Source organism: Schistocerca gregaria, chromosome 7 (genome assembly GCF_023897955.1).
Source record: "Schistocerca gregaria isolate iqSchGreg1 chromosome 7, iqSchGreg1.2, whole genome shotgun sequence".
NCBI classification, from domain to species: Eukaryota; Metazoa; Arthropoda; class Insecta; order Orthoptera; family Acrididae; genus Schistocerca; species Schistocerca gregaria.
Window position 1 is genome coordinate 537166444 of NC_064926.1, and position 15613 is coordinate 537182056.

Genomic DNA, 15613 nt, shown 5'->3' on the forward strand with positions numbered 1-15613 from the left:
TTCAAAGAACTTCAAAGATTTTCCGGTGGAAAAGGAATTTTACAGTGCTGAAGAGTACTTATCACATTAAATTTGAATATATTGTTACTTATAATCAATGATGGTAGAATGTAAGAAAAAAGGTTAGGAAGTATATGATAATGAATGTTTTCTATTTTTGATGTGCCCTATATTACATGTACATCCACTGTACACCTTGTAATCCTACAGGATAAAATAAAATTCAACACAATTCAACTATGATCAAGGTCACACAAACATTGCTGTAAAGTAATCATTCCTTCAATATAAATTTATGCTCTTAATAAATGTTTTGATCATAAATTACTGTTACATTTCTTTAATCAAAAAAGAAAGAAAGCTGAGGACAAGCCAATGAGGGTGCTGGAAACCCATTGCACCTCGAGTGTAATTATCAATACTTTGGTTAAGTAGAATGAATATATTCTTTGCTCATCAGACATCAAGCAAATGTCATTTCCTGTTATTGATTGATCATTGTTGTAACTTCTTCTGACTAATAAACTAAAATTCTAGCAAAAACTTGTGCTTGATAGCCATACCTCTTGCTTGGTTTTTACTTACAGTTAATAAGACAAAGCAAGAAAATCAGCTAAATTATTTACACTAAATTAACCCACCCACCTCAAAAAATGTGTATAATCAAACCATGTAGGCTACCATAGACATTTTTAGATTTTAAACAGTATGTATGTTAATATTGGCAAGCAAGAGTAATTACATTTTCCAAACCTTTTGTTGCTTACCTACTATACTCCTTTACTCTTTATTTTCTGTATTATGAAAAGCTCACAAATATCAGACATTAGCATCCTTATTTCCTTACCAAATCAGTGTATGAATAGGTCACACAACACAGGTGGGTTACGTTACTTTGTCACCTCAGAAAAGCCCCCAAACTAATAGTATGCCACTTCTATAGAAACCATCAAACACACCTTCCCTAAAATAAAAATCCCAATTTCACAGTGATGGTGTTCTGTATATCAATTATACTTCATTGAGACATAGGTCATCCGTTATTGGGTTCACCTACCCTATTTATTACATCATTCACATATATAACAGTACAGTAACCCGTTTAATACAGCAAATTGCCTCCTCTCTTCTTTTCCTCCCATATTTTAAGGCAACTTACTGCTATTGTACCTAGAACCCATACCTGATTACTTAGCTTCTTTATCTGCTGTTTCCCAAGTGTGTGCTCCTGCATTTGTCTTACTGTACCCAAAACTTATTTTTGTTCATACAAATGTATTTTGCTGATGTGGCTTTTAATGCCTCTATGCAGCTTTCATCTGGATTCCAGTTGTATCTTGCCTGAAGTGTACCCTCCCTTTTTCCCCCAATGGTTGTGACACCACTAACAGTCAATATTAATCTATTTAACTTTTAAAAAATTAATTACTTCATCAATGTAACCTTGTTATAGTTTTGTAGTAACAACACTGATGGAATGGTATATGACATAATGTACTCCTGAGACACTCCAAAAAGGGACTGTTAGTATTATATCTGGCTAGATAATCTTCCAGATAAATACAAACTCCTTGTGTGGTTTTATTCTGTATTTATGATCATTATGTTCTTAGAATGCCTGCGAGGGAGAAAGAAGGTAATTGCCATATTGTTATCATAACATTACATAGATCTTATTATGGTTATACAGGGTGTTTATAAATGAATATAGGGATTTTAACTCTTTTTAATATTTATTACATTAAACTTACAGTTATAAACGATATATCAAATGAAAGAGCAACTCAAACATTTTTACCAAGAACCTTATAAATGTTCAATGTGAGCACTGGCATAGCGAAGTACACGCGATTGGTTGAACTTCATTGTACCCAAGCGTTGGATAGGTTGCAAGGGGCCCAATGACAGGGCTTGCTTTGCATGGCCTCCACATTCACCTGACCTAACACCATGCGATTTTCTCCTTTGGGGCTTCATCAAGGATCGTGTGTATGTGCCTCTGCTACCAGCAGACCTTCCTGAATTAAGAAACCAGATTGAAGCTGCTTTTGCTACAATCACTGAAGACACACTTGTCAACATTTGGGAAGAATTCGGCTATAGACTTGATGTGTGCCGTGTGACAAATGGTGCTCACATTCTTGGTAAAACTGTTTGAATTGCTCTTTCATTTGACATATCATTAACAACTGTAAGTTTAATATAATAAATATTATAAAGCGTTAAAACCCCAACATTCATTTATAAACACCCTGTATTACTGAAATAACATTTGCACTTAGGTAACATACCATTAATATCTATCAGAGATGTTGAGTTGCAGATAGGCACAACCAAAAGACTGTCAGAAAGTGAGCTCTCAACGAAAAAGGGTTTCATCGAAATTAGATCTCTCTCTCTCTCTCTCTCTCTCTCTCTCTCTCTCTCTCTCTCTCTCTCTCACACACACACACACACACACACACACACACACACACACATGACCACAGTCTCTGGCAGCTGAATTCATCCTGGATTTTCCATTTTTTCATTAATATATATGACATGTTAAGCATGTTGTTTAATCATGTCACTTCAATAACCACAATATATATGTGGCATGAGTGTGGAGGTGCTAAGTATATTGAAAATACCCATGATTAGTTACTGCTCACTACTTTTTATCTGTAGGTGTAGTTTGCAGGAAGTGCCTGCTACAGAGATCTGGTAGACAGTTAATATATCATTTGTAGCTCTGATCCTCTAATCAGTATAGATAGGATAGATTATAGCACAACCTCATGCCATGTGATACAGATTCCTGTAACATTCTAAACAATATTTAGATTAATATTTAATATTTGGAACACACATACTCTTAAGCATAGTCGTCTATTAGCAACCACATCAAATACACATAAAACATCTTTACCTTTCATTATTTACAACTTGTGCCATTTTTACATAATTTCTGCATATTAGACACAAGTGGCTTTGGTGCTTCACATTGGTTAATGCTCTCAGGTAATTGTGTCAATGTCACATGTGGGTGCTTTTTTTCCAGGACATTTCACACTCCAAAAAGGTAGGATCAGAGAGTTCACAGTTTTATCATTTGGATTATGTTTGTTTCATTATTTTAAATGCTTGTTGTTTGCCCTCTGCAGAAATAATGGAGTTTCAGGGGGGTGTTTATTATTTATTTATTTCGTCCCAGGGCCATCTAATAATGATATGGGAGTTGTCATTATAATACAATAAAAATCAGTAGCTCAAAATATAGATATACACAGGATAGCTAAGTGTGCTCTATAAGGATAGGACAGGTGGTTGGCCATGATGAAGGAACCAGCCTTGCATTTGTCTGACGTGATGTAGCAAAACCCAAATCAGGATGGCCAGAGAGAGTGGACCATGTCCTCCTGAATATGAAGTTAGTGCCTTAACAGTTACACCACCTCATTCGGTTGGTTCCTGTTGTATAACATTCTTTGATTTGCACACAAATATCTTTTGACAGGTAATAATATAAAAACATAGTTTTGCTCTTTGTTGCACCAGACATTAAGGACACCTGCTGATGACTTACCTGGAAAATAAAATGCATCAGTGGGATATTACTACCATGCACTTTAGATCCTGACACAGGAATTTCTTGTAAAAGCTGTAAATCAATATCATTAATTGGAATGTGACAGGATGTTGTAGTCAACCCCTTTCACTATTACCCACTGCTCTGAGTCTCGAGTAGTCTTTAATTGTGTATTATGCATTAGTTATTTTCTGCTGACAATGGAAATATGGAGTAAGATAACCAACAATAAATATGGTTGCACCATCATTGCTCTGTATTTTATCCTACTTATATGCACAGTGATAGGAAACACCTGTGAGCCAGACTACATAAGTGCAATCAGTGAAATAGTAGCCAGCATTCTTCATCAAATTACAGATAGGATAGCAAAAGAAAAATTAACTTTAAGGATTATAGTACAATATAAGGAGAAGACTGTCATGTGGAAATCTAAATAAGAAGAAGTATAATGGACAACCTTGTGTGGGCATCACTTTGCGTTGTTCATACAGGACATGAATCCACTGATGCTAATGGCACTTAGCATCATTACTGTGTCCCTGTGACATTGAAAAGGCCACACGAGAAGTTACCCTTGATACATCAGTCGACCTACACACCCCAGTTTGCTTAGTATGTGCATGAAGGCATTTGCCTTTATTAAAAAATACACTTTTTGTCTTCTTTTAACTCTGCATAAACATTTAAAATTTGTATTTGCATAACATAAAGTTTAAATGTGAATGCTTAGCTGTACTTGACTCCATCCTTTTCGTAAGTAATCAATTTACTAAACATTAACCCCAATTCATTTGTACTTAGTCTTGTAGCATATGAGTATACAGCATTGTGTAAACATCAGAGATGCCAGAAAACAAATACCAAATACCATAGGCCTACAAAAATCCAAACAATCACGTTTAAATTATTGACAAGAATCTGTCAATAATGTAATTATAATTGTGCATCAAAGGCAGATAATCTTTTTCAAATAGACTTATTAGTTATAACTTCTGACAAAGGAGATGTGTTAACAATTAATTCATCATATTGCTGCTACTCATGTCTGAAAGAGCAGACACTATTTGTTTTGATCCCACAGCTGTAGGTATGCATGACGAAGTTGAAATTCCGCCCTAGCTGCAATCTGGCAATGAAATAAATTCAGTGGAAACAAGTGTAAATTTGTGCCAGACCAGAACTCTAATGTTGATTTCCTTCTTTATGTAAGTAGTCGCCTTAACTGTTTCAGCTATCCGAGCATGCCCAAGCCAAATTCCCAACTTGCCACTCACTTCATACTTAGTGTCCCCTGTCCATTGTCCTCTTTGCTCACAGCCACATGCTGATTCTCTAAAGAGGTTGGATGAAGAGTGCATCTGTACTGAAAGATCTTTAATTGCTATCAAGTTGCATATATTTATATGTGTGGTTTCTGTTGTTGCAAATGCCTGTGTAGGTGGGAACTGCCCTCCAGTAAATCTTTTGTTCTCACAAGGTAACAAAGCCTGCACAGTGTTGCGGACAGAGAGCTGGCTGGAACCAGAGTCTAATAGCAATGAAATTTTAAACTCTGATTGGAATGTTTATAGCAAAGATAGGTTGATTGCTGGGAGTGCAGGTATGTTTGCAGCAATGAAAAAATACAACAACATCTAGTGAGACTTGTATAGGTTCAGAATGCAAAATAATTTATGTGAAGAATAAAGTTAAAAGTGAATCAAACAGGGTCATTGGATGCTTGTACAGACCCCCACCTCACAACAGTAGTGTCTTAACAGTTGAGGGAAAACTTAGAGAACACTACATGTAAATTTTGTGTTCATATTACAGTTTTAAGTGGGGATTTCTATTTACCAGCTGTAGACTGGAAGACTCCAGTGATTAGGTTGGGTAGTAGGGGCAGACTCCTTCCCACTCCTGAGTCTTTCCTCTCCCATATTTCTTTCCAGACCTCATGTCATTACTTTAATAGAGAACCACCTGCTCCCCCCACCCCCAATGTGCCCCTTCTCAGTTACCCCTACCTCTCACGTATGTGAACCTGAGCAACCACTCAATCTGTATCACAGCAGCAGTGTACTTGTGTACCTGTGACTGTGTGTGTGTGGGGGGTGGGGGGAGGGGGGGGTGGCTGAGGTGAGGGTAGGGGGAGAGGGATAGAGCGACATCATGTTTCCACTAGAAAAAGAGCTGTAACTTCAAAATTATTGAAGTTTGTATGTTGTTACAAATTTCTAAGCTATAGGTGAGTGGTTGTCTTTTGTCCTTTTTATTGAATGTTTCCATCCTGGAATTACAGTTATTGTAGTTTAATAACACTTATTTAATAATAATAGTAATAATAAATAATAGTTATTATTTAATTAATAATGTAGCTCATAAAAGCACATACTCACAGTTATGGTAACCATATGTTTTGACTCCAAAATGACCCTTTCTCTGTGTATATGAAACTTTCTGCATAATGAGCCAGAATCAAACCTGTACCCTCACCTTCCTTTATGTTTTTACTCATTCCTGATCTTTCCTCATCATGCAATCAGTAGAACTCAATATGTCAGTGGTTGAAGAAACTCGATACAGTGCACAACTTTTCTGACATCCACTATTGAAATCTGAATTTTCTGTTAACTTGTGCTCAAAACTAGAATTCAAAAGTTGTCTCATTGTTGTATTAATTCTTTAAGATAATTTCATTGCATGAATTAGTAACAGAGAATGATAATGTTATACTTTTAACTCCTTGGAACATAAATGCTGTTAATATTTTCTATCTAGTTTTTAGTTCACTTTGTATGAATGTAGTCAGTCAGTTTTTTCAGATATAATGCAGTTACCAATACTGTACCATTTTGGACTGCTTTCAGGTTGTGAATGCATATAACAATGTTTGTGCAGCCACTGTTGCTTCTCACTATAATGAACTCTTGGGTTGCTCAGAATGCTCAAGGCTTGATGTGCAGTGACAGTAAGTAGTGATGCAATTTAAATATAATTCTATTGTGAAAATTAAAATGTAACTTGTTTATTTAACATTAGATTACATTTACACCTATGTCTATATTCACCAAGCCACTTTACAGTTTATAATTGAGAGCACTTTGTGTGCCAGTGTCCCTTTACCTTTTTCCTGTTCCAGTCACATACAATTTTTGGGATGAACAATTGCTGGTAAGCCTCCATTTGGGCTCGAATCTCTCTAATTATATCTTGATGGTCTTCTCATGAGAGATATATAAGTGGAAGTAATATATGAGATGTGATCAAAAAGTACTGGGAATTTTTGTTTTTCTTAAAGAATCTTCATCAACATCAACTTTGACCACTTCAAATTAATCCCCCTAAAATATAATGAACTTGTGCCAGTGCTTTTTTCAGTATTGAAAACTCTTCTGGAACTCACTTTTTGGTATGGTGTTTGTCTCCTTCGGCAATTCTGTTTTTATATCATCAGTGGTGGCAAAACAACATCCTTTCATGGTTCTCTTCAGCCTTGGGAATAGAAAGAAGCTGTAGGGGGCCATGTCCAGTGCACATGGTATCTGATTCAACATAAGAGCTTTGCTTTTGCCAAGAAATCATGATCAAGCATTTAGGTGAGAGTGGGAGCATTATCGGGATCCAATTTTCACAACTGGTTTTGCCATAATTCTGGTTATTGTCTTCGGATGCTTCACACACACAAAGCATAACTTCCAACTAGTATTCCTTATTGACCATATGAACATAAGGCAGGAACTCATGATGCACTATGCCACTGTAATCAAAGAAAACAGTAATCAAAACAGTGAAGAACCTATATATGTGAACAAACTTGATAAATGTTTTTCAAACTTGGCTCTTCAGGCTGTTTCCATTGGGATTATTGAGCCTTGGCTTCAACATCATAGCCATATATCCCATTTATCCATATTTTTCCAGCTGTTATAAGGTTCTTTGAAAGTTCTAGATCATTGTCGATTTCATTCAGCAATTTCCGAGCGATTTTTACATTATGTAGTTTTTGGATGAAATTCAACAATTTCAGAAACAAACTTTTCTGCTAAAAGTTTCAAGCCCAAAACATCTGCAAAATGCTTGCCATGAGCAGAAGGATATGCCAACATTGTCAGCAACTTCTCTGATGTGATTTGGCAATTTTCCAGAATTATTTTCTTTGCTTCTTCCACATTGTCATCAGCAATCTACGTGCTAGGGCATCCAGGATAGTCATCATCTTCAAAATCTTCTCACCTCTCTTTGAAACATTTATACTACTCGTAAACTCTTTTCTTACTGACAGTCGATTTACCAAAAGCCACAGTCAATCACATGAATGTGGTAATGCACTTTATTTCATTTTTCAAGCAAAATTTAATACAAATTCTTTGATACATCTTTTTCAAAAGTAAAAATTCACTGGACACTTGAAAATACATGTAATCTTTTCGACTATCAACAATAAACTAAATATTCAAAACAAATGAAAAATCCACTTGCTGATTAAACCTAAGACCAGAACTTCATAGGATTTCCTGTGGAGTAATTAGATAGAGTTTTACTTTTTTATTCATTGAACTCTTCATGCCTCGCCCTCCTTAGACTAATTTTCACTTCATTGAGCTTTTGTTTGTCTTTGAGGCTGTGGCTACATTTAAGTTTGTAGTAAGGTTCATTTTGCTCTCATAGCAGCTTCCAAACATGGTTGTCAAACCACACTAAGACTTCTCCATCCCTCACAATTATGGTTGGGCCACATTGAATGATGCTCTTGAACATTGTCCATTAATTCTCAGCAATACCAGTGCTGTAGATTAAATTTTTATGATGACCTGTCAAGTAATCTGAAACATCTTTCATGTCATTCTAGCTAAACGGAAAGATCTTCCTGCTTTCTTTGTGTTCCTATTTACAGCCATGTTGAGTGGTTCTGTAATGGCATTATGGTCACTGATTTCCTCTTCTATGGCAACTGAGTCAAAACGTTTGGTCTGTTTGTCAATAGCAGGTCTGAGGTATTATCTTCAGAAGTCAGTTCTCTGATTAACCTGCTCAATGTAATTTTTGGAGAAGGCATTTAGAACAATTAAACATGATTCTCTGCCCCTACTACCCAACCTAATCACTGGAGTCTTCCAGTCTACAGCTGGTAAATAGAAATCCCCACTTAAAACTGTAATATGAACACAAAATTTACATGTAGTGTTCTCTAAGTTTTCCCTCAACTGTTAAGACACTACTGTTGTGAGGTGGGGGTCTATACAAGCATCCAATGACCCTGTTTGATTCACTTTTAACTTTTATCTTCACATAAATTATTTTACATTCTGAACCTATACTAGTCTCACTAGATGTTATTGTATTTTTTCATTGCTGCAAACATACCTGCACTCCCAGCATTCAACCTATCTTTGCTATAAACAGTCCAATCAGAGTTTAAAATTTCATTGCTATTAGACTCTGGTTCCAGCCAGCTCTCTGTCCGCAACACTGTGCAGGCTGTGTTACCTTTTATAAGTGAAATTAGTTCCAGCACCTTTACATGGACACTTCTGCAGTTAACCAATAATATTTTATCATTTTCATTCTCCAATCTGCTGGGACAGATGCTACTCTGTCTGAGCTTAGAAGACACCTTGTCAGGCCTATGGTGGGATTTCTCTAGCCAAAAAACGTCCAATATATGCAGAGCACTCTTCATCAAACAATAAAAAACAAGGAATCATATATTAGTAATGTGCATCACAGCATTAGACTCTATTTCATTATTATTTCTAGCTGTATTATTTGAGATTTTCTTGTCTTTTGTTACTGTATCCATGTCCCTAAAGGTTCTCTTTCCTCACTGAATCTACAGAAGATGATGAATTAATGTATAAGGTTACACTACACTAGTGACAATTTTTCACTGTCTTCATCTCTTCCCCTTCTTTTTTTTTAAACTGCCTCTACCATGGATCATGCTAAGAAGTGGTGCAGGGAAATGATAGAAACATTATCTCTAACAACAATATGGGAAGGGGAGATCACTATTGTGTGTGTGTGTGTGTGTGTGTGTGTGTGTGTGTAGATTTATAATATGTAAAACTTACATACATCTAAATATGAAACTCACAGAATTCAGACATTTTGAAAGTAGGCAAGTTTTTTTTTTTTTTTTTTTTTTACCACATTATCAAAGAACACACTTAAAAAATGTGAGATTATTATGATCCATAATAACATGGATGACACTAGATGGAAGGATTTCTAGATCTGTTTCTGATGTAGATAACAATAGCTATATTTCCAACGGGTTAAAGTTTAATGGAGAACCCCAAATGGAAGGATGTGATGCTTAGCATTAGGAACTGTTGGAAGGTACCATATTTAACTGTGAAGGTTACCAACATGTGCAGTGTGATAGTTTTGTCCCATAGTATGTTGTTTTTATGTATAGTAAGGAAAGTTCTGGTGGAATGTAGATAATTTGGGAGAAAATTAGACTACTTACCAGATTTCAGAAGCATTATGTAGTTGTCAGACACACCCAAGAGAGAATGAAAGCATTGATAGCTTTTGGAAGAAATTGCATGATGAGCTAGGTTATGAATACACACACAGACTTGTACTCAGTTGCACTGTGTGTATGTGTGTGTGTGTGTGTGTGTGTGTGTGTGTGTGTGTGTGTGTGTATTATTTAATGGGCTTCTTTGCAATGAATCAAATACAGCTCTGTTTATGAACTCTCCCTCTACATCTAACTCTCCAATAAAATGTGATATTATTCTGTTCAAACTGTAAAATTACTGCCTGCAGAATAATAACTACTTAGAATAGTTTGGAAGTCACCTCATGATGGAAATATATTAGATCTAATGGCAACAAATAGACATGACCTCTTTTTATATATTCACATTACAATGGGCATCAGTGACTATGATGTTGTTGTAGTAACCATGATTACTAAAGGACAAAGGACAGTTAAAATAAGCAGAAAAAATTATCTGTAAACCAAATAAAATTTTAGTACTGTCATATCTCAAGAAGGATTTTAAACATTTAGTTCTGGTCAGAATGGCTTGTGTAAGGACAAACAATAGCAAGAATTTGCGAAAACCTATTACCCAGAGGTGATTGGCATGAGAAGCCATGATTGAAGGAAAAGCAAAACAGTGCCAAAAAGTATTCTAGTGTGTTTTTGTAAATATCCTTAACTGGTTCACGAGATACTGTGGCTGTGTGGCATTGTTAGCTGCCTCATACAAAAGATGTGCTTTATGGGGCTCCACAATTTTAGTTGTTTTTAATGTGATACTGTTGGTGTTCGTCTCTGGCATGCTAGTGTAGAAGGTGTCATGACACAAGTTACAAGCAAAATCCATGCATTGTGCACAGTTATTAACATATACAAACATAAGGAAACTTGCAGTACTTCTTTGCTGCCTAATTAAAGTCCTGTGTCACATGAATTCACTTTGCAAACCTAAATCTTAAAACTTTACATAAAATTTAAATGTGATTTTCATGCTAATTGTATCATATCTCATTTATCTACATCTATACTCTGCAAACCAATGTGAGGTATATGGCAGAGGGTGTATCCCATTGTACCAGTTATTAGGGTTTCTTCCTGTTACATTCACATATGGAGCGTGGAAAAAATGAATGTTTGAATGCCTCTGTGCAAGCAGTAATTATTCTAATCTTATCCTCACAACCCCTGTGTGAGCAATACGTAGGGGGTTACAGTGTCACATTCAATAATAACTCATTGAAGAGCCTTTGCAGATCTTCATTTTCCACCTGGAGCTGCTACACCCTTGGTTGCAATTGTGCATCCATCTCCAGCTCTCCCTTGACCTGATCATGGGCATCTTTTTAAACAAATACACCTCAAAACAAACAAAAAGTCTTCATGGCAGTTATCGCTACATGCCTCTGGTGGCTTCACCTTGGCAGTATCTTCTCACTGAAAGTTAAAGCTCATGACTTATGTCTGCTGATCGTCAGTCAGTGTGGCAGTTTCATGCACTGGCATTTGGCATCACCCAGCATTGTGGTGGTGCTCAAGCAGCTTCGTGCAGATGCAGCAGCAGCAGTGGCTACACTGGGTAGAAGGTGATGTGTAGCCCAGATTGACTGTGCTAAGCTCTCACCTAGTTCACCTGAGTGCACAGTTGGATAGCTCCACATGACTGTTTAATACACCTGTCCATGGCTTAGTAAATTGAAGACAGCACCACAATGCCAAAAACAGGTTACTAAAATGACACGTTTTATAATGCCAGTTTGTAGTCTCACATGGTGAGTAGGGCTGTAGGCTGATTTTAAAAGGAGTTGACCTGCAAACAACATACTCATATTTGGAAAAAGAAATTGTATCAATCTGTTTTCTTATGAGGATTGCATGTTATGATTGCCAGGGGGAGGGAGGGTGAGAGGATGTTAACCCTTCAGTCTCAGACCTGTCCAGCAGGAAGTTTAAAGATAAGGAAGACTAAGACAATTAGTTACTGCTCTTATGGTGATTTGGAAGAAAAGGGAACTCAGTTCTATGGCTATTGCTCTTAGACCCTGCTGCATGATTTTATTGAGAAGGTGACTTTGCTGATTACGATTCAGCGTATTCTGGTTTGAACTGGACAATTGTTGTCACAGTAGCAGTAATGTATAGGATGAAAAAGGCAGCCTTTTCATAAAATTTAAATAATAAAAATTTCTTGTATTCTGAGTATGCAGAACTTTGTGTTATTTATTATTATTATTATTTTATTTATCGATCCATTGACAATAAATATTGTATGGATGTTGTCAAGGGTACATTAAGCCATTTCAAATAAATGGGACACAAACAATACGTAAAAAAGTACAAAACAAAATAATACAATGAAGTTAATAATAATACAATGAAATTAATATAGCCTGTATACATCCCTGCTTGTTATTTTAAATGCATAGTCTGTTTTTCATAAGGCTTTTGTTTTGTCCTCCCTAAACGGCCAAGTCCTTATATACACAACACTGCTCAAGTATATATTTACATCACACAACAGCTGTCCTTTAAGTATGTAAATGTAATGAATGATTAGGTTCAGATAGAGTATTTTCCATTTTTCCTTTATAAATATCATCATAAAAAAATTTATTGACCTACATAGTCATTTACAGAATAAAAACATTGTTCTGCTAGAAATTTTTAAAATTCTGTTTTAAATTTGTCATCATCTTCTAACTGCCTGATGTTGACTGGCAGTGCGTTGTACAGTTTTGCACCGATACGGCTCACATGCCTTTGTGTATTCGTTCTTTTTGTTCGCTGTGTATGGAGTGCTGCGCTATTACAGGTATTGTAGTTATGAAAGTCAGCATTTGTCTGACAATCTGCAATGTGGGTCCTGACATACAATACACATTTGTATATGTATAATGATGGTATAGTAAATATTCTAAGCTTTTTGAATATGGGTTTGCAGTGTGTCTGTGGATGAATGTGAGTTATTATTCGGATGGCCCTCTTCTGCAACAAAAAAAATTGTTTTATGTGCCCTGTTGTGGAACCCCAAAATATTATTCTGTATTTGACAAGAGATTGAAAATAGTCAAAATATGCCATTCTGGCACCCTCTGAGGTACAAACATTTGCAATAATTCTGAGGGCAAAACAGGCTGAATTAAGTTTCTGTGCAAGTTTTATTACATGCTCACTAAAATTTAAGTTTTCATCCACATGAATCCCCAGCAATTTTGTGGATGTCACTCTGTCTAAGGCTTTGTCACCCAACACCAGATCGAGATTTACATTTTGACATCTTTTCCGAAACTCAGAATCAGACTTAGTTTAAAGTTTTTTGTCTGCTGTTCTGTAAAACATTGCAGCAGTCACAATGTGGACCCACTGTGAATGCTATTCTCTAACAAGAGATGAGTTGTTGCTTTTCATATGCTGCTGGCAATTGCCCTGACTGCTGTATAATGATTGAAAGCTGTTGTCAGTGGATGTGGTGAGAGGGAGATCGAGAATACATACTGGAGATACCAAAGGTACCACAGGTACAGTCCTCTCCTTTGAATACTCTTTCCTCTAGAGGAAATACATATCTATCACTTTTTATTTATTTATTTATTTTTCTTTCAATATATAAACTTTACAGCCAACCAGTTGCATAAGTTTAGTTTACAACCCTTGACCAGATTTCAATACCACTAAGTGTGTCTTCTTCAGAGGGAAAGTCACCTACAATGTTTTAAACACACCATAAAATAAACTTCTAAAATACTTAATACTTTACAGCACTGAAATGAAGTACATAAGATAAAATTACATGACTTTAAAATTGTAAACATACATGATGAGCTAAGGAGCTTCCGTCAAAAAATAGAAAATATGGAATAAAGTCTTCCATGGAAACAGTAAAAATTTTTACAGCATGATAAAAGAGCAGACATTGGACTGAGTGTGTGACAACTAGTTATAACACCAGGTAAATGTGATATAGAGTGTGCCACTTGCTGGGAGCTAGCAGAATGATGAACACTCAGCTGTATGAGATATTCAACTGTAAACACATCAGTATGATACTACAACTACAGTCAAGAAACAAAAGCTTCTTTAATGCCTTTAAGCCACTGCTCACAAATATATAATACTTTGGTTCATGCTTCCATTTACTTCTATTTCAGAAACATTGTTTCTCCCTTTCCTTTATGGGCTCTGTACTTCCTTACTGATAGCACACCGTATGGCACTGTATGCACATACTGTTTGCAGATATTATGTGATGCATATTATCTCCTCCCCTCTGTTTTGCTTACTGTAAATGCTTGATAAAATCCTGTCATAGTACATTTTCATTTTGTGCAACATATAGTCATCGTCATTTTTACAAAAAAATATTTTGTTCTGTTTTTATCTTGGATACATTCTTTCTCTTATACTACAGATAATTTCAAAATGTACTTTGTTTAAACATCTAGATACATATCATACTGATGTATTACTGTGATAGTTGTGGATTTCATATAGTTAAGTATTTGTCGTGTTACTAGCACCCAGTAAGTGATGCACTCTACACCATGTTTACTTGGCAGTGCAGGTAGTTGCCACGCACTCAGTCTCATGCCTGCTCTTCTAACAGGCTGTACCAGTGTAACAATTTTTACTGTTTCTGTGGAGGACTTTATTTGCTGTGGAGGACTTTACTGGATATTTTCTACTGCTTGACTGGAGCTCATTAGCTCAACATGCATGTTTACAATTTTAACATCATGAAATTTATGTAAGTACCAGTTTTACGACATGTACTTCCTTTCAGTGTTGTAAAGTATTAAGTATTTTAGTTGTTTAATTTGTGATTATAGGTGAGTTCCCTTCTGAAGAAGATACTCTTACTGGTACCAAAACCTGGTCACAGATTTTACAGTAAACGTATGCATTATAAACTGAAAATTTATTTACAGATGCTGTGCCAGCCATGTTTAAAATTGTGATATTTATCACCAATCATTCACTTGTCTGTGAGTGATATGTCAGTAGTAGGTTTGCCGCCCTTGTACAGTGGAGCCAGGGCCAAGGAGAGCTCTGGGTATTGCACTCATATGCCCCCCTCGCTCCCCCTCACCCCCTCCCTCCCCCTCCCCCACCATCCCAATCACATCCCTCCCAATCAACAAATATGACGTGCTGCCTTCCAATCATTGGCAGGTCAAATGTACGGTGAATAATGGTATCCCTTATGAGAATGGCAGCAAGGGATGGGAAGGATCATCTTGTGCACTCAGTGTATATGCCAGGAAGACTTGTTCAGCATGATGAAGAGGATGTTCCAGCAGCCATCAAGTGAACATCATACAACCAACTGCAGATTGTGGAGCATATTGGAAAAACTGATATCCATTGTCTAGGCTATGAGGTCACATTTGCATCATTCTAGTGGCTGGCAGCTAAGATTCAGCAGACCAGCCTTGCTAATAGAATGTCAATGAACTTCACAATTCACAGCATTTTTCCTTAAGGTGATCACAGTCTCTGGGTCTGAGTGGACTGGATGGGTTGAATCAGAGATTTTTGAGATACTGTGACAAACTTAGCTGTGTAGA

The 15613-nt window shown here is 36.3% G+C and overlaps 1 protein-coding gene across 1 annotated transcript in view; it reads left to right on the top strand.

The window, feature by feature from the left end:
- Positions 1 to 15613, top strand: part of LOC126282067 (uncharacterized) — a 100836-nt gene that overhangs the window by 24391 nt on the left and 60832 nt on the right. The window contains exon 2 of the mRNA XM_049981512.1: positions 6424 to 6524. Coding sequence (XP_049837469.1) covers positions 6431 to 6524 — 94 coding nt within the window. The 5' untranslated portion in view covers positions 6424 to 6430. The remainder of the gene's footprint in view (positions 1 to 6423; positions 6525 to 15613) is intronic.